We start from the raw sequence: 20,368 nt of genomic DNA, 5'->3' as shown, positions 1-20,368 counted from the left end.
CTGAAATAAAGCCATTCTTCATTAAGGAAAACAAAGAGAATTCATAGGCTGTACACTTGCTCTAAAAGAATTGCTGAAGATCTTCAGACAGAAAGGAAGTGATACCAGAAGGTAACTTGGAACATCAGGGCTGAAGGAAGAGGAACAGAAATGCTAAATATCTGAGTGAATAAGGCTGGGCAAGGTGGCTCATGCCTGTAATCCTAGCACTCTGGGAAACTGAAGTGGGTGGATTGCTTGAGCTCAGGAGTTCAAGACCAGCCTAAGCAAGAGTGAGACCGTCTCTACTAAAAATAGGAAGAAATGGAGGCAAGAGGATCGCTTGAGCTCCAGAGTTTGAGGTTGCTTGAGCTATAATGCCACAATACTTTAGTCAGGGTGCCAGAGCGAGACACTCTCAAAGAAAAAAAAATTAATAAAATAAAATAAATATACATGTGAGTGAATGTAATAGACTATTCTTCTCTTGAGTTCTTTAAAACATGTCTGACATTTGAAATTTAAAAATAATCACATCATCTGATGGGATTTTCAATGTATAAAGATTTAATATATAACACAGTTATGATATGGGGGGCAAAGGAACCTATATGTTTATAATGTTTTACATTCCAAGTGATAAATTGCTGAATCTGAGTAGACTGAAAAGTTAAGTGTGTGTTTTGGAATTCACAGAATAAGCAACCACTGAAGTAATCATATAATGAAATATGATCAAAATCATAACATAAATGAAGATGCACTGAAAAGAAATTCAAATAAACCAAGAGAAGGCTAGAAGAGAGAAACAAAAGTTTTAAAAGACAACTAAAAAAACTGAAGGGGTATAAAAGACATTTTTAAAAGTGTTAAAAGAACAACAAATTAGCAAATTAAACAAACAATAGCAAATTAAAACAAACAGTAAAATGGTAGACATTGAGCTAAATATACCAATAATCAAATTAAATGTAAACAGTCTTAACACATCATTTAAGAGACACAGATTAGGGGAATGGACAACAACAACAACCTCAGAATATGCTGTCTACTAGACACTTTATAATGATACTTGAAAGTTAAAAGACAAAGTATAATAAAAGTTAGAACATGCAAACACAAATCAAAAGAATACTGGTATGGCAATCCTAATTTCAGACAAAACAGACTTCAGAGCAAATAAAATTACCAGAATTAAAAAGAGACATTACATATATTTATAAAAGGGTTAATTTTTTAAGTAGATATAACAGCTTTAAATGTGTATGAATCCAACAACAGAGCTTCAACTAACAGAACTGAAAGCAGAAATAAATGAATCCACAACTATGGTAATAGATAAAACTAGTAGACAGAAAATCAGCAAGGATATAAAAGATCCAAATAACAGTATAAACCATCTTGATCTAATGGAGATTTTTGTTTGTTTGTTTCAACATTACTTGAATTCTTTTATTTATTGAAAAAAATTTATCCTCTTATTCAAGGACTAGAGCTGAAATGACATGTAAAATGATACAGCCTAGGGTACCTTTTACAAGGCTAAATGCTCTTCTAGGACCAGATTCAATTAATTACATTGTTTTTTTTTTTAATTGAAACAAATAACAAATTTTATTACATGAGTTAATTTTTATGTCCAAGTGCAAGAATAATGAAATATATTTTCCATGTAAAATATTATGTACATTAAATAACATACAGTGATAACAAGGCAGTATAGGTTTCCTGGGAAGCAGACTCTGTGATAGAAATATACATGCAGGAAGTGTATTTATTGGGCAGTGCTGTCTAGATGAGGACCAGTGAGAGTGGAAGAATGAGGCAGGATAGACAGAGCAAGAATTTAAACTCTGTCGAAGTCCCAACCTAATGGAGATTTATAAAACACTTAACACAATACACGTTTTTAAGTACTTACAGAACAAATTGCCACATCTTGAGTTATAAAAGAACACTTAACAAATTTAAAAGAATTACCATTATGCCAAATATGTTCTCTAATGTAATTAAAAATTAACACTTCTAAACAATCTATAGGTGAAATAAAAAGTGAAGGAAAACTAGAAAACATTTTCAAATGAACAAGAATGAAAATACAATGCATTAAAATTTGTGATATGGCTTGGTGCCTGTGGCTCTAGTGGCTAAGGCGCCAGCCACATACACCTAAGGTGACAGGTTCGAATCCAGCCCGGGCCATCAAATAAAAATGACAGCTGCAACCAAAAAATAGCCAGATGTTGTGGCAGGCGCCTATGGTCCCAGCTACTTGGGAGGCTGAGGCAGGAGACTCGCTTAAGCCCAGGAGTTGGAGGTTGCTATGAGCTACGTCACTCTATCCAGGGGGACAGATTGAGGCTCTGTCTCAAAAAAAAAAAAATTTCGGCTCAGCGCCTATAGCTCAACCGGCTAAGGCGCCAGCCACGTACACCTAAGGTGGTAGGTTCGAATCCCCAGCCCGGACCTGCCAAACAACAATGACGGCTGCAACCAAAAAATAGCCAAGCGTTGTGGCGGGTGCCTGTGGTCCCAGCTACTTGGGTGGTGGAGGCAGGAGACTCGCTTGAGCCCAGGAGTTGGAGGTTGCTATGAGCTGTAATGCCACGGCACTCTGCCCAGGGGGACAGCTTGAGGCTCTGTCTCAAAAAAAAAAAAAAAAAAAAAAATTTGTGGTATGTAACTTAAAATGGTGTACTTAGAAATGTATGGCCCTAAATGTTTAGAGGAAAAAAGAGATGTACAGTCATTAACACAGCTTTCCACCTTAAGAAACAAGAAAAAATACAGCAAAATAAATTGAAAGCAATCCGAGTAAAGAAAATAAAGAGGAGAAATCAATGAAATTTAATACAAAAATAATAGACAAAACCAATGAAACCAAAAACTATGTTTGTGGAAAAAATCAAAATGATAAACTTCTAGGAATACTGACAAAAACACATACAATGACAGTATCAGGAGTAGAACAGTTACACATATATCACTGTAGATAAAGGATAAAAGGTTAATACTGGAATGCTACGAACAAGACTGAAGACTGAATTAGACAACTTAGGTGAAAGGGACTAATTCCTCAAAAGCTACAAACTTCTAAAATTCATCCAAGATGGAATAGATAACCTGAATAAGCCTATACCTATTTAAAAGAATGAACTTGTAAAAATCACCCCCCCAAAAAGAATTTCTCAGGTCAAGACAGTTTCACTGGTAAACACTACCAAACATTTAAAAAAGATGTAACACCAGTTCTACACAATCTCTTCTAAAAAATAGAAGAAGAAAGAACACTTCCCAAATTATTTTATGAGGCCAGCATTAATTTTATGCTGATACCAAAGACAGTACCAAAAGAGAGAATTGTAGACTAATGTCTCTTATGAACATAGAGGGAAAATATTCTTAATAAAATATTAGCACATCAATTCCAGAAATACATGAAAAGAACACTGTAAGAAAAGGTCTATTCTTGGGAGGTCAGTATTTAAGAGTCAGTTAATCCACCATATTAATAGTCCAACAAAGGAAAAAACACATGATCTTATCCGTTGATGTAGCAAAAGCATTTGACCAAATACAACAACCATTCGTGATAAAACAATTCTCAGCAAACTAGCTGGACCCAGTGGTGCACATCTGTAGTTTTCTGGCTATGTGGGAGGCTGGGAGGCTGAGACAAGAAGATTGCTTGAGGCCAGGAGTTCAAGGCTGCAGTATACTACAATTTTACCTATGGGTAGCCACTGTACCCCTCCAGCCTGTGCAATATAGTAAGACCTTTTCTCTAAAAAAAGAAAAATTACTGCCATACTAGCAAAAGAAGGGAACTTTTTCAGTCTGATAAAAATTATCAAAAACAAACCTGTAGCTAACTTATCATATTTTGTGAAGAAAGACCAATGTGTTCTCCCTAAGATTGAAAACAAGGGAAGAATATCCATTTTCACCATTTTTATTCAACATTGTACTGGAGTCTTAGCCAGGCTTTAAGAGAGGCAAGAAACAGAAATAAAAGACACATTGATTAGAAAGAAAGAAATAAAACTATCTCTATTTGCACATAATATGATTTTATATGTAGACTATCACATGGGACTTAGAACTAATAAGTGAGTTCAGCAAGAGCGCAGGATATATGGTCATCATACAAAAGTAACTATATTTCTGTATGCTGGAAATGAACAATTTGAATACCACAAATTTGAAAGCAATACCATTTATAGTTGTTCTAGGGAAAAATATATACATATCACATACATAGACAAATTTAACAAAACTATATAGAATTTCTATGCTAAAAACCACAAAGTACTGATGAAATGAATCAAAGATAACCTAAATAAATAAGTAAACATACTATATTTGTGAATTGGAGGACTCAACATAGCAAAAATGTCAGTTCTCCCCAAATTAGTCTATAGATTTAATGTTATACCAATAAAAATTAAAGCAAGATGTTTTTGTAGATAGAAACAAGCTGATTCTAAAATTCATGTGAAGGTATGAAGAAAATAGAAATAGCTTATGGGGGGGCATCTGTGGCTCAAAGGAGTAGGATGCTGGCCTCATAGACCGGAGGTGGTGGGTTCAAACCTTACCCTGGCCAAAAACTGCAAAAAAAAAAAAAAGAAATAGCTTATGTAACTCAAGTATGGTGGTGAATGGTGGCTCATGCCTATAATCTTCATACTTTGGAAGGCTAAAGTACAAGGATTGAGCTTAGGAGTTTGAAATCAGACTGGGCAATGTAATGAGACCCCATTTCTATAATAATATGATAATAATAAATCAAAATTGAAAAATTAGCTGGGCGCTGTGGTATGTACCTGTAGTACCAGCTACTCAGGTGGCTCAGGCAAGAGAATTGCATGAGCCCACAAGTTGTAGGTTGTAATGAGTTTTGATTGTGCCACTGTACTCCAGTCTGGGTGAGCTGGGTGAGAGAGTGAGACTGTGTCTCTAGAACAGTGGTTCTCAACCTTCCTAATGCGTGCTGTATTTTCATTGTTACAAAGGGTTGTGACCCACAGGTTGAGAACTGCTGCTCTAGAAAAAGATGAAGGGAGGGAGGAAGGGAAAGAAAGAAAGAAGGGGGGCGGTGCCTGTGGCTCAAAGGAGTAGGGTGCTGGCCCCCTTACCGGAGGTGGAGGGTTCAAACCCAGCCCCAGGCAAAAAATGCAAAAAATAGATATGAAAAAGGAGAATCAAAGGGATCACATTACTTAATAAAGTTACATTGATCCAGACAATATAGTATTGGCAAAGGGATTAGCATATAGATACATGGAATAGAATGGAGAATCCAGGAAGAGACTCACAGAAATATAACCATTTGATTTTATTTTTTGACAAAAATGCAAAAACAATTCAATGAAGAAAGGATAATCTTTTTAGTAAATGGTGTTGGAACAGTTGATCATCTTTATGCAATAAATGGATCTTTACCCTAAGCCTCACATCTTATATAAAAATTAATTCAAAATGGATCAAATGTAAAACACAAAACTATATATAACTTGTAGACAAAAACAATGGAGAAAATCTCTTAGACATGTGAGTTCTTAGACATGACACCAAAAATATGATTCATAAAAGAAAAAAATGTATACTTCTTGTACTTACATAAAATACTAGAAAATGTAAACTCATCATTGAAAATGGATCAGTATGGCGGCACCTGTGGCTCAGTAAGTAGGGCGCTGGCCCCAAATACCGAGGGTGGCAGGTTCAAACCCATTCCCGGCCAAACTGCAACAACAACAAAAAATAGTCAGGCGTTGTGTTGGGTGCCTGTAGTCCCAGCTACTCGGGAGGCTGAGGCAAGAAAATTGCCTAAGCCCAAGAGCTGGAGGTTGTTGTGAGCTGTGACGCCATAGCACTCTACCGAGGGTGACAAAATGAGACTGTCTCTAAAAAAAAGAAAAAGAAAATGGATCACTAGTTATCTGGGAACAAGAGTGTGGCAGGAGAGGAAGGGAAAGAGAGAGCCAAGGTTCAAGAGGAAGCATCCAGGAGAAGCTGGCTGTGTTCATTATACATTACACATCTGCAGCAAAATTTATGAAACTATACTTGAAATAGGTGCAATTTACTGCAACAATTACACCTTGATAAAGCTATTACAAACTGAACTGTGACAAAAGAAAGGAGACCCTCAGAGGTTCCAGGTGGGTAGGGTTATCAGACAGGTAACTATGGATGTTTCCTGTGCTGAGAGAAATGAGTAGATTGAATATTTTCCTAAAGCATTAGAAACTATGCTCCCCCCCACCACCAAAAAGAGCTAAAAGGAAGTTGTAGAACTGAAAAACAGTAGTTAAATTTAACAGATGATTTGTACACTACTGGAAAGAGAAATAGCAAACTAAAAGGGAGCTCAAAAGAAACTATTTGAAGTAAAATAAGGATAATAAATATGATAGAAAGAAAAGAGGAGCTAAGATCTATAGGGGTTACAGTGAGGTAGTGAAACACATAATATCGCTGGAGTCCCAGAAAGCAAGAGAGTGAGGCAAAAGCATGTTGAAGAGGTAATGCAGAGAACTAAAAGGCATTCGAGAGCTTCCAAGCTCTGAAAGTTTAAAAAAACCAAAATCTACACTTAGTTATATTGTAGTTAAAGTACTAAAACTAAAGGCACAAAGAAAAATTTAAAGGATGCTAGAGACAACAGGTCCTTTAGAGGAGCTCTGTTAAAGGTTTGGAAGCTTCTGGCTCGGCACAGACAGTGTATGCCAAAGGACAAGCAATACTACTGTCCTCAAAACGCTAAGGAAAATCAGCACCAGCCTTAAATCCCAGTGACAGAATCCTACTAGAATGAAGATGAAATAAAGGCAAAAGGATTGGTCACCTGCACATCTCAACTGAAGAAATAATTAAAGTGAATATTTTTACACAGAAGAACAATGACCCCAGTGGAAGGTCAGAATGCAGATGGCAATAAAAACTAATGGATTTATAAATATATGGGTAGATCTAAATGAACACTGACTATGTGAAAAGATAATACCATTTGAGGTTTAAAATATATTTGACACGTCCAAGTACATTAAGATAGGGAAATTTCCTGAGAGGAGAGAAATGCATCTAAAGGTCTGTGTGGTTCCTGTGTTGTCTGAGCAGATAGTCAAATCAACAATGCATATTGTAGTTTCTAGAATAACCCTATGAGAATCATAAAATAGTAGGTAACTTCCACATATGGTAGAGGGGCCGGGTGGGGAAGGAATTACGAAAAGTAGATCAAGGCAAGGAAGGAGAAGAAAAGCAATATTGAACATGGAGAATACATAGCAGTCCTTAATAAGATGATAGTTTTAACCAAAATAGATCAGTAATTAAATGCAAATGAACTAAATCTCAAAGATTGTCAAAAGTGAAAAGAAAACCCAACAGAACAAACGAGTAACAAACTAAGATATAAGAATACAAAAGGTTAGAAGTAAAAAATGGAGAAAGAGCACACCAATAAATACTAACCTAAAGAAAACTAGCATAGGTATTTTTATATCAGACAAAGTAGACTTTAAGGCAAAAACATAAAGATGAAAGATTCAGCTCACTAAGACGATATAATTTCATGTCTGCATGTGTTTAATAATAGAGCCTCAAAATACATAAAACAAAAATTAACAGAACTAAAATAAGAAATAGAGAAATTTACAGTCATTGTGAGAGATTTTAACTTTTGGAATAGGAAGACAGAACAATAGAGACTCAACCACAGTATTAGCTTCATATGGTATATGTAGAACACTCTACTCAAAAGCTGAAGCATATACAGCTTTATCAAGCGCACATAGAGTATTTAAAAATTTAACTGTATGCAGACCCCAAACAAATCTGAACAAGTTTCAAAGGATCAAAATCATTCAATACATGTTCTCTGATTAAAGTTGGGAAGTAAGCCAGGACTCAGTAACAAGAAGATACCTAGAAAATTGTCACATTTGACAGTTAAACAATGCATTTATAAATATCTCATGAAGCAAAGAAGAAATCATAATGGAAATTAATAAAGCATTCTGAATGATAATATGAAAACCATACTAATAAAAATATATCACAACTTATGAGATGCAGTTAACACCATATTTAGCAGATACTTTGTAGTCTTTAAACGCATAGATTAGGAGAAAAGCCTAATAATCATCAAAGTATCCACTGTAAAAAGTTAGAAAAAAAAGAGAAAAGTGGAATGTAAATAAGGGAGGATATAAAATAAAATAGATGAGAACATAAATTAATGGAATATTAAACAAATATACAATAGAGTATCAACAGAGCTTAACTGTGGTTCTTTGAAAAGACTAATAACATTGATGAACCCCTGGTGAGACGGACTAAAGAAGAGAAAGAGAAACATAAATAATTGATATCAGTAATGAAAAAAGGACATTGCTACAACCTTACAAGTGTTAAAACAAACATAAGAATTTGAATATTTATATGGCTAATGTCCTAGAGAAAGAAAACTTACCAAACTTAAGAAGAAATTAAAAATCTGAAAAGTGCTATAAACATTACTAAGTTGAATCGGTAACTGGAAACTTCTCACACTTCACTTACCCTTTGTGGTGGCAGATCACTAGACCAGCTCAGTGTATAGTCTTTCAGGATCAAGTGCAGGCAGGAAACAAAGAGACTATTTTCAAAAGGTTTCAGCCGTCTGACTCTCATTATGCAGAATGAGGACACATGTCTATCTCTGAAGCAGTCCTGTAGCCAGTGGCTGGAGTGCATACCAACCTGTGCCCAAATTACAGATACAGTCCTAAAGTAGAGGACAGTTGTCACCTAGAGGAAATTCAAAGTGCTGCTCCCCAGCAGAGGGTGCAAGATGGACTCACCTAAATGTTGAGAAAAGAGAGATAATAATTGTTCAGAAAGGGGAAAAACAAAATTGTTGAGAGTAAGTAGTAGAGAACTGCCCAAATTTAGAAAAACAGAGGATAACAGACATCTGAGAAGATGGTGGAGAAGAAATCAAACATGTTAAGTTTGGTTCCATTTGCCTCCCTCACACACACAGATGTGTTTAAGGGGAAGAATAAAAAACCCCACAAAGAAAACTTCAGCCTGATGCTTTACCACAGATGTCTAAGGAAGAAATGATCTAACCCAACTCTTCTAGAAAACAAAGAAGCTTGTTTTATGAAACTAGCATAACTTTGACACCAAAACCTGACTGAGAACACTATAAGATACGGTCAGTTCCTCCCGTCAACATGTGCAAAAGTTCTAAACAAAAATAATAGCAGATTGAATCCAGTGACATATGAAAAGGATATGACAAGTGACTAAGTTGCATTGATTTTGGAACTCAAGGTTGGCTTAATTTGAATAAATAATGTGATTTGCCACATTCATAGATAGAAGAAGCTTATGATCATCTCAATAGATGGAGAATTGTAGTTTTTAAAACCAACAGCAATTTTTTTAATGGTGAAATGTTGAATGCTTTCTCTTTGAGATAGGATGCCCATTATTACCCAGTATTCTAGGTTGTTCAGTGTAGGGAGGGAGGGACAGAGGAAGAAAGGAAAGACAAAGAAAGAAAGGAAAGCAATAGAATTGAAGATTCTCAAGCTCTGCCTCATACAGTTAAGTCTGGATTTCTGGGGAAAGGACCCGGCATAATCCTGCTTTGAGCTTTCTAGCAATTCCAGTCTGCAGCCAAATTCAGGAGCCAGTGCTCTGACCACTTTTTGTAAATATACAGGTACAAGAAGTATCATGGTGGTGGCATAATAGCTTTATTTTATATTTGAAGAAAATGCCATTCATCTTGAAACAAGATTTTCTTTCCAAAGCAAATGTTTGCTTCTTTGAGTTGGAACCAATTTGAAGTAGGCATTCTGCTGTTACCTATTCTGATAGTAACCACTCTGTAAATGGAAGTAAATACTGTGTGCCCTGTAACAGACACTCAGAGTTGAATGACTGTTCTTGATCTCTCAATGTAATTCCATATTAGTGTTATGTGAAAGGTCATGTTCATTTTTAACATGTGGAATATTTTCCCAAAAGAAATGTTATTCTGCCATAGAGAAGGAAACCCTGTCATTTAGGACAACATGGATGAACCTGGAGCACATTATGCTGAATGAGATAAGCGAAACATAGAAATACAAATTCTTACATGTGGAAGAAGATTCTTCTTATATGTAGAAACTAAAACAGTCAAACTTATGGAAGCAGAGAGTGGAATGGAAGTTGCCAGTGGCTGGGGAGAGGTGGAGATGGGGAGTTGTCAGTCAGTGGGCACACGGTTTCTGTTATGTGAGCTGAGGATCTGCCATATAACATGGTTCCTATATAGTTAACAATACAGTTTTCTGGGTTTAAAATTAAGAGAGAGAGGGTAGGCTCGGCGCCTATAGCTCAACCGGCTAAGGCGCCAGCCACGTACACCTAAGGTGGCAGGTTCGAATCCCCAGCCTGGACCTGCCAAACAACAATGACGGCTGCAACCAAAAAATAGCCGGGCGTTGTGGCGGGTGCCTGTGGTCCCAGCTACTTGGGAGGCAGAGGCAGGAGACTCGCTTGAGCCCAGGAGTTGGAGGTTGCTGTGAGCTGTAATGCCATAGCACTCTGCCCAGGGGGACAGCTTGAGGCTCTGTCTCAAAAAAAAAAAAAAAAGAGAGAGAGGGTATTTGACAGGATATCACCTAATGTACATAGTGCAAGGGTACATTTCAAAACAAGTAAGAGTAAATTATAAATGTCATACCACAAAAATAAGTGAGGTGATGATTATGTTAATTAGTTTAAGTATTCCACATTGTATATTAAATCAGCACATTGTACCCCATAAATGTATACAGTTATGATTTAATAAAAATTAAGTTTAGGGCAGGGCCTGTGGCTCAAAGGAGTAGGGCGCCAGCCCCATATGCCAGAGGTGGTAGGGAGGTGCTGCTTATTCAGCCAGAGGGCATACTGTTGGCACAAGTCCCTGAAGGTAAGAAGTCAGTGGCTCAGAGATCTGTGGAAGCATCAGGCAGTGCCCAGCCTGAGCTGGGGGCGGACAATGATCTGGAGTGTCTGGGAAACAAGAGAAGACCAGCATGCTGAGGCCATGGCCAGGACGTGCAAGGGAAGAGCCAGGTAAATAGGACCTTTGTATGCTGGCACAAAGATGTTTTCCCCATTTCTTCTAGATCCAGCACCCTATAAAGACCAGCTGCCCTTGAAAGAGCAACCTGGCCCTCCAGCTGGTCAGCAGTTCCTGAGCCAGACGGGTCCCAGTAACCCTCCCAGTGGGACACCTGCCCCTTTGGTACCATCTTCCCCTCCTGTGACTACTCTACCCCAAGATGCATCTGCACCAGCCACCAGCAGCAGGCCAGAGCCAGCATCAGGGACTGCCATCCAGGCAGGGGTTCCACGGACCCATCAGGGGCTGACCAGTGAGCTCAAGACCCCCCAGTCAGTAGCAGAGACTCATGATGCCCAGCTTACTGCACAGCCCCTTGCGGTGGGCCCAGGACCTCGCGCCCCACCTCTGGAGCCTTCTTGCTGTGCCATGGGTCTGGGGGAGTCCACCTCCGTCAGGGAGGCCAGTGCCCCAGGGGAGCCCTTGCTGGCTCCTGCCCCTGAGCCCAGTCCTCCTGGGGGGGTCCCCCTCCCTGCTGCAGTGGGGGCTGTCAGCCTGGCTGCCTCCCAGCTCCCAAGCCCACCCTTGGGGCCTGCTGCCCCCGCACAGCCACCTTCAGCCCTGGAGTCTGATGGAGAGGGGCCACCCCCCAGGGTGGGCTTTGTGGACAGCACCATCAAGAGCCTGGATGAGAAGCTGCGGACCCTGCTCTACCAGGAGCACGTGCCCACCTCCTCAGCCTCAGCTGGGACCCCTGTGGAGGTGGGCGACAGAGACTTTACTCTGGAGCCCCTGAGAGGGGACCGACCTCGCTCAGAGGTCTGTGGGGGAGACCTGACCCTGCCCCAGGTGCCTGGTGACATGGACCCAGGGCATGCCCAGCTGCCCCGGCCCTTGGTGAGTCAGGGGCAGAGGCCAGCTCTGGGGGTGGGTGGGCATCCCAGCTATGCAGAGCTGCTCTCACCCATAGCGCATCCTTTTTTCGGTGACCCACCCGCCGGTGCCTGACTCACCCACACATGTCTTGCCATAAGTGACCCCTTTTTACAGTGTTGAGTGCATGGAGGGGCCACCCAGTGGCAACTCCAGAGAAGGAGGGGAAATGGATTTGCAGATTTGGCTGCTGAAGTATTGACAAGTAAGTCTTATAGCTCTTTCCTTTTTGTTTCTTCCTCCAGGTGGAAAAGTCAGAACTGGCCCATACTCGAGGTGGTGTGACGGAGCAGGCCACATCTTCACCAATGACAGGTGACTGAGCCCATCATGGCTGCCCAACCCTGCACTCTCAAGTTGCCACCCATCTCCCTTGCTCCCTTCCGCATCTGAATTTCTGCCCTTTGTCATTTAGGGAATAAATGCATCCCTTAGAGATTTTTATCTTTAAGGGATCCTACAGTATCTAGGATGAAGCTTAATTAAAACTCACTGAGTTCTAGAAAAAAACATTTGCTCATACTCCAAAGAGAGAAAGTCCTTTCTGTGGAAATGGATAAGCCCCACTGGTGGATGGTAGGATGGTGTAGGGACTGTGTCTCTGCCCCCGGCTCTCCCACAGCTCAGTGTCTAAACATGTTCAGGTGAACTTTCCCCAGTTCCTTTGTTTCTTTGGCAGGATTACAAGATACTCACAAAATACCCAGAGTTATTTTGGCTAGAGTGGAGTGGTGGGGCTGGGGAGATGCTTCAGCTCCTGGGAAGCTGCCAAGGCCAGGTCTGTTCCTGAAGACCTGGTGCAGAGATGTCTCCCCATGGCTCCTGGCTTTGTGCATCTCCATGGAAAGTCCTTTGCTTTCATTCTTGTTTCATTACCTGAGTGTTGAGTCTCTTTCCTCAGGAAGGAACTGACTTTCTAAGGAGTGAGGTTCCTTCTCAGTCTGGAACTTCCTGGAGGCTCCAGCTGGGCTTTCTAACAGAAACCTCAGTGTACATCAGCAGCAGGCAGGACCTTGCAGTTCAGGCTACACTTATTTCTATGCTTTAAGAGGGACTGGAACAGCTGGGGTTGGAAGCTATGCACATGAAGAACTGTGGTATTCAGTGTGGGGAAGATGAAGGATGGGCAGAAGTGGTAGTGTCTGCAAAAGGGTAAAACAAGAGGTCATTTCTGAGCAAGAGTGCCTGGCCACATGCTAGGTTGCCCTTGTCATTCCGTTCAACTCTGACCTCATGTTGTGAGATGTATCCCACAGGCCCCTTTTGCTGATGAGGAAACTGAGCTGCAGTAACTTGCAGGTGATGAAACTTGCACTCCAAGTCCAGGCTCTTCCCAGAGTAGAGGACTTGTGGGGGAATCTTTAAGCTTTAAGATTCTAGTTTGGAAAAGGTGAACTTTTCTAGCAGCTAGAGCTTCTTAGAAATAAAGGAAGTGTAGTTGGCTCGGCTCCTGTAGCTCAGTGGCTAGGGTGCCGGCCACATACACTGCAGCTGGTGGATTCGCACCCTGCCCAGGCCTGCCAAACAACAGTGACAACTACAACAAAAAAATAGATGGGCTTTGTGGCAGGCTCTTGTAGTCCCAGCTACTTGGGAGGCTGAGGCAAGAGAATCTTAAGCCCAAGAGTTTGAGGTTGCTGTGAGCTATGATGCCATGGCACTCTACCGCGGGCAACATAGTAAACTCTGTCTCAAAAAAAAAAAAAAAAAAGGTTTAGTTGGTAGTGATCCCCCCATCCCTGAAAGTATGCAAAGAAAGATCAGATGATTCCCCACTGCAGGGATATAAGGAGAGGAGTTAGTCATTGCCCATGGTTAGGGCTGCATGACAGAGACTGGACCAAGTCTCCTCAGGAATATGATTTTAGACTAACATTCCCTTTCAAGTTTCCACATGGGGTATGCAAAGGAGATGTGTGTGTGTGTACGCGTAGAGTGGCCCCCCTTCCTCCCTGGAGGCTCCGTTAGCTCTTGTGGCCTACTTCTGGGGCCCATAGGTATGGCTCATGCCCTGTATACGGAGTTTCTTTTGTCATGCAGGGGTCTCAGCTCTAGTGCAAGCCCCTCACCAACTCGCTCAGTTTCTCTTATTGGCTCTTCATGGCACCCCTGGGATATATAGGCACCCTCTCTGTAGACAGAGAGCACAGAGACAGCTGCAGGTACAGTGCACGTTCCCTATTCTCTGTGTGAGTAGGGCTGGTCCAGACACGTTGCTCTGCTGTGTGAGACCCTTTGAAGTTGGAAGACAGTGGGGCAAGGAGGGGTACTGGCTTTCAGGTGCACAGAGGGCCTGGTTGTGCCTGGGTGCCTGAGGCTGACACCTCTCCCCTAGTCTGGGGCTGATAGGATATCTTCCAGGAAGTGACATGCATCAAATGCCAGCAAGCTAGGACATCCCAGCATATTTTCAATTTCCATAACTGTCATGAACACACACAAGCGGCTCCTCCCAAGTGCCAGCTCCATGGGATTTGGTTTGGGTTGCTTGGTAGGCGCCACCCATCTCTTCCTCCTCCACCAGCCCAGTAACGTTTCCAATGCTCCTACAGCAAAATCATCTCCCAGCAGCATGCTAGGCTTTGACAGAGATGGAGGGCAGGTGGCCTCAGACTCCTCCATGGTGCCCAGTGCCCCCCAGGTAAGGTCAAATTCTCTGACAAACTCCCTGGCTGGATGGTGGGGTTTGCTCTCTATTGGTGTTCTCATGGAATCTCTTCATTTCTGCTTGTTTCCCAAGGATGCGGGTCCTGCACTTACGCAGGCCACGGCTGGAGACAGCACAGTCCCCGGAGAAAGCACCACAGAGCTCCTTCAGAGTGGCATGGGGATGCTCACAGAGGGCGATCAGGCCAGCCACCCCCAGACATATGGCACTCGGGCCTCAGGATCCCCTTGGAAAAGGCCAGGGCAGCAAGACAGCAGCTCGCCAGCCAAGACTGTGGGCCGCTTCTCAGTGGTCAGCACGCAAGATGAGTGGACGCTGGCCTCCCCCCACAGTCTGAGGTACTCCGCCCCACCTGATGTCTACTTGGATGAGGTGCCTTCCAGCCCCGACATGAAGCTGGCAGTGCGGCGGGTGCAGACCGCCTCCTCCATTGAGGTCTGTGTGGGCGAGCCTGTGTCCAGTGACTCTGGGGACGAGTGCCCTCGGGGGCGGCCCCCAGTACAGAAGCAGGTGTCCCTGCCCAGTGGTGGGGGCGTAGCCAGCGACCTGGTGAAGAAGGCAACTGCCTTCCTGCACAGGCCCTCGCAGACTGGCTCTCTGGACTCAGAGACGCCCAGCAGGGCAGGTGTGAAGGTCCCCACCATCAGTGTGACCTCCTTCCACTCCCAGTCATCCTACATCAGCAGCGACAATGACTCGGAGTTCGAGGATGCCGACATAAAGAAGGAGCTGCAGAGTCTTCGGGAGAAGTAGGTCCTAGGGTTGGGGGGGCCTACCTGGTTAGTCAGACTGCCTCAGGGCATCCCCTCTGCCATATGCATGAAGCCTGCAGGACAAGGCTGAAGTCCTGGCAGAGCAGCCACTTGGAGTGGCTAGGCAGGCCCAGGGTGGAGACAAGGCCAACTTAGACCCAATCCATGGCTTTGTGTGGAGCATTCCCCACTCAGGGCATCCTTCAGGCTGGGTGGGCCCCACTCTATCTGCCTGGCTTCTCTGGGGGCCATGCCTCCCTTCCCTTTTCTTCCTGCTGCTGACTCCTTCCTCCTACTGCCCTCAGGGGCACATCTCAGGGCTTCAGTGAGTCATGTGCTTCCTCTCTCTCTCTATCACTCTCTCCTCTCTACCTCTCTCTCTCTCCTCTCTACCTCTCTCTCTCTCCTCTATACCTCTCTCTCTCTCCTCTATTTCTGTCTTCTCATTTCTTTTTCTTTTCTTTCCCACTCTCGGTCTCTCCCTTTTTCTCCATCTCCCTCTCTCTCTCCTCCCCTCTCCTCCTGTTTCTCTCTCCCCCCCCCCTTTTTTATTCTTTTCTTTCCCTTCTTCTTTCTCACTCCACTCTGCCTTTTTCTCTTAACAGTGAATATTTGTTTTGTCACTACTGTGGTCAGGGGTTTACTGCAAGGTACCTGCTACCCTGAGATGTCCTTCAGGGTGGAAGGTAGAGCCCAGCAGTGTAGTTATTAAGGTATGGCTGACACAGGATTCACCAGCAACTGAAAAGCAGATAGAGAGCTGAGTGCTGCTTGAAATTGCAGGCCTACGTAGGAGCAGCTTTGCACACCTCCTTTCTCTCCTGTGGTCCTCTCTGTGTGCCTGTGCCCTGCAGAGGAAATTATCTTCCCAGGCTGGGTGGGCATCAGAGCTGCCCATTGAGGAGCTACTGAGGGTCCCTGGTCTGTAAGAGCTGGGAAGTATTGACCTAGAGCCAGCCAGGAGAGGCAGGAAAGCAGGGCTGGGTGGACCTGCTGAGGCACCAAGGAAGGTGGCCCCTGTTGCCTCATGGCCCAGCAGAGCCTTCGTGGTGGTGAGGGATGGGTCCCAAGGTGGGCACAATCTGGAACCTCTCAGGACAGAAGGGCAGGGGATGCTGGGCGCAGCCTCTCAGTGGGAATGTCCCCCTGGGGAGCCAGTGGTCAGTAGGCACAAAGGGGAGCTGAGATGTGGCCAGGCCACAGCCTGCTGCCAATCACTGAGGGGAGCCTTGCCGAAGTGTCAAGAGAGTCTGCATGTGAGAACACTGGGGAGAGAAGGTGCTGTGAACAGGTGGATCCTGGAGGTGGGGTAGGGCCTACAGATGGCGGAAGTGGTTGGCAGGAGTGCAGAAAGGGGAAGATATTCAGAAGCACCCCAAAGGACAAAAGAGGTGGTTCAGGCAACCTAGGAGAATAGATACTAAGATTAACAGAGTCCCCAGTGGAAAGGAGTGGACTATTCAGAAGGAAATGAAGAAAATTTTGAACCTCATCTAGGAATTCAGGGGTGTTGGTGGCATTTGATAGGAAGTAGCCAGTGGTTCCTGAACCTTGCTTGCATCAACACTACCTAGACACCTCGTTAGAAAACAGGTGCCTGGGCTCTACTGGGGTTTCCCGTGTGAGCACTGGGGTTGCTTAGGGCTCTAAGAGCGCTGTGCTTGGCCCAGCCTATGCGTTCAGACGGCTGGGGCTCCCTGGGCTCTTCCTGGAGCAGCCAGGTTGGGGAAGCCCAGCATGGGAATCCCATTGCAGTCAGGGCAGCAGGGCGGTGGGTAGGGGGACCTTGGGCCTTTCAGGAGGGAGGGATCAGACCTGGTGGGGGGTGGTGGTGGGAGGGCTCAGGCCTGCAGCGGGGGTGGGATGGGGTGGAGGACTGGGGGGGGCGGGTAGGAGGGGCTCAGGCCTCAGAGAGGCCTGACATCCTTCTGTTTAAGACACTGCCTCTGTCTAGGCATCAGCCCTCCTAGGCATTTAGCACTCTTTCTTGGGACAGTACTCCTTTCAAAAGATAATCTGGTACAGATAATCCTTTGCCGTTTCTCGCTGGTATTTGTATGGAGAAAAGTCATTTGGGGTTTTATTTTTTTTTTATTTTTAGTAGCTAAAGAAAGTAATTTTTTAAAAAACAAATTTGGCAGGAATTGAAGATATAGGAAGTAAAATCAGAATTTGCTTCCTCATTTCCAACTGTGGAAACCACCCTTTTTCTTAGCTGTAAGAGGAGTAGATGGCCCTGCAGTGACAGAGAGGGCTCCATGGGAGGCTGGTATCAGGCCTTATGGAAGCTCAGTGTACCAAGATGTAGGAGGGAGGGTGGCAGCTGGGGACTCTGCCAGCAAGTCCTCAGGGAGGCCCAGCATGAAGCCACAGCTTCCTTAGCTGGCCTAGCACCTGCCATTAGCTGCATCCACTGATCTCCCTTATCTTACCTGCATGACGACAGGTAACCTTCTACACTAGACCCAGCTGGCTTGTATGGAACTGGGAGCCCCTGGCCAGATATAAGTGTCTCCCAGGTGTGCTCGTGAAGGGTTGGACCCTCATCTGAGCTGCCTCTTATACTCTTTGTTGCCTTGAAGAAATGACACACATTATCCTGGTAAACTGAGGCAATCTCTCAGTTCCAGGACCAGCTAATTTTCTCTTCAACTGTGTTAATGTTTAGGAGGGCTTTTATTGCAAGTGTAAATGTGAGTCATCCACATGTCTCTGACCATCGAATCAACCTCAAAACAAATTATGGATATTTGAAAATGTGAAGGTCTTTAGACTTACCCTTTTCTTGTCCTTGGCATGTTAACACCTGAGGCCCCTAATGTGGTACCCTCTTGGTTTAAGTTGCCATTTAAAGCCCTACTGTGGCTCTTGCAAGTGACCGTGGTCAAGGGGCACACCATGGCTGGTGGTGTTGGAAATAATTGAAGAAGCTCACCTGCCCTCTCTCCTCTTTCCCCATCCTCTAGGCACTTGAAGGAGATTTCAGAGCTTCAGAGCCAGCAGAAGCAGGAGATCGAGGCTCTATACCGCCGGCTGGGCAAGCCGCTGCCCCCCAACGTGGGTTTCTTCCACACAGCTCCTCCCTCCGGCCGCCGGAGAAAAACCAGCAAGAGCAAGCTGAAGGCCGGGAAGCTGCTGAACCCCCTGGTGCGGCAGCTCAAGGTCGTGGCCTCCAGCACAGGTCTGCCTCAGGGTGGGGACTGCTCCAGGTGGATGAGAGAGGGGCCCAAGGATCCCCAAGTGAGCCTGGGAGGTTGACTCAGTGCAGATGTGACACTCTCAGACCTGCAAGGCCACTTGGGTTTTCTTCTTTCTTGAGTCTCCTTTCACAGGAATGGGGAAGTTGCTGCAGGCTGATGTGCAGAGAGGCAAGGCCTGTCTGCGTGAGCAGGGCCACCTGGAGCCAGGCTTCAGCCCTGAGCGAGCAGCAGGGTGTGCCAGAGAAGGTCAAAGTGGTACCCCCCACCTGCTCCTCCCTGCAGGGCACTGTCTCAGAGGGATATGACCCCTTTTCTCCAGCACTTACGCGATAAACAGCTGTTCTTTGTGGGTGAGGGGAGAATGGTGACAATCTCTTGGTTTTGTTAAATATGACATCTGGTCACTGCAGTGGCATTGGCCTGACCCCAGGCAGCCAGGAGCCCATACCTATGCCTGTCAGGGCTTCCTGAGGCCTCCTGAGTGGCACTGCCACATACATGCTGCCTGAGAGCCCTGGTGCTCTGAGGTGGACACCCTCTAGCTCAAACCTCCAAGCATGCCATGTCGGAAGCTGCCATGAGCTACCCATAAGCCAACAACTTTTAGGACACACATCCACAAATTGCACAAAATTTGTAAATTCAGTGTCAGTTCCCAAAGCTAAGAGGAAACTAATTCAGGTGAGATGTGCACAGGCCCCTTATGGACCCAGGTGTGCAGCTTTTGTCACCGTGTGTGAACCATACAAGTCCAGCGTGGTGCTGGGGACCAGTGGAGATTGGGCACTTTCTTTGATCTTCCCCAACACTCCCATATGGGAGATCCAGCCACATGCCTGTTGTCTGTAGGAGACTCACCTTCCCCAAGGTCACCCAGCAACCAGCAGGCAGAACAGACTCAGCCCGCGTGGCCCCTGCCCGGCGGCGCCTCATCGTGCCTGTCGCCTCTTCTCCCCCCCGCCCAGGTCACTTGGCTGACTCCAGCAAAGGCCCTCCTGCTAAGGACCCTGCCCAGGCCAGTGCGGGGCCCGCTGCAGCCAGCACCGGCCCAAGCGGGAAGGCCGTGCAGACTCAGCAGCCCTGCTCCGTTCGGGCCTCCCTGTCTTCGGACATCTGCTCCGGCTTAGCCAGTGATGGAGGCGGAGCGCGTGGCCAAGGTGATTCCCAGCTTGCCTGTCTCTAAGCATGTGCTAGCCACATAGGGTCTCAGTGGTGTCCCCAGGAGCACGCTTGTATTGTGTAGAGGGGGCACGAGCTGTGGCAAAGGCTGCCAAGTGGCTTCCTAAAAAAGGAAAAGAAAAAGATGTAGTCTTTGGATGAAAAGAATGGAAGAGTCCCAACCACCACCAAGTCCTGCTGTAAGCAGCTCAGAGGGAGGTGATGCTTTGCTAGAGCGGACCTCAGGGAAGTGGCCAGGACCAGGGAGGGGAGGGGACCTGGCGTCTGGCTGTGTGCTCTGTGGTGCCCGTTCTAGGCACTGGCTGCCTGCCCCCACCCCACTCCCTGCAGTGGAGCCAGATGGTGCTAAACACCAGGTCCTTCCCAAGTCTGGAGGGACAGCTGGGGGACAAGGGCACAGCTTTCAAGCTGGGAGTTGGCCTTTAGGAGGAAATGCTTTCTTGTCATTGCTGTCGTGGATGGCAGCAACTTCTTGATAAGGTGCTCTCTTGTCCTCACCATCTCTGTCCTGAGAAATCATGGTGACCATGAAGGCGCCCTGCCCCGCCCCCCCTCC

At 44.9% G+C, this 20,368-nt stretch overlaps 1 protein-coding gene across 1 annotated transcript in view; it reads left to right on the top strand.

Annotated features, from left to right (window-relative positions):
- Window positions 1–20,368, top strand: part of WNK2 (WNK lysine deficient protein kinase 2) — a 124,411-nt gene that overhangs the window by 81,419 nt on the left and 22,624 nt on the right. Inside the window, exons 19-24 of the mRNA XM_012808350.2 lie at window positions 11,145–11,977; window positions 12,259–12,328; window positions 14,566–14,654; window positions 14,754–15,430; window positions 18,400–18,614; window positions 19,599–19,790. Of these exons, the coding sequence (XP_012663804.1) occupies window positions 11,145–11,977; window positions 12,259–12,328; window positions 14,566–14,654; window positions 14,754–15,430; window positions 18,400–18,614; window positions 19,599–19,790 (2,076 nt within the window). The remainder of the gene's footprint in view (window positions 1–11,144; window positions 11,978–12,258; window positions 12,329–14,565; window positions 14,655–14,753; window positions 15,431–18,399; window positions 18,615–19,598; window positions 19,791–20,368) is intronic.

This window comes from Otolemur garnettii, unplaced genomic scaffold, assembly GCF_000181295.1.
Source record: "Otolemur garnettii isolate 467f Iridium unplaced genomic scaffold, OtoGar3 scaffold00088, whole genome shotgun sequence".
Classification (NCBI taxonomy): domain Eukaryota; kingdom Metazoa; phylum Chordata; class Mammalia; order Primates; family Galagidae; genus Otolemur; species Otolemur garnettii.
Note: the sequence above shows the minus strand (reverse complement) of the source record. Positions and strands in the feature narration are given on the sequence as shown.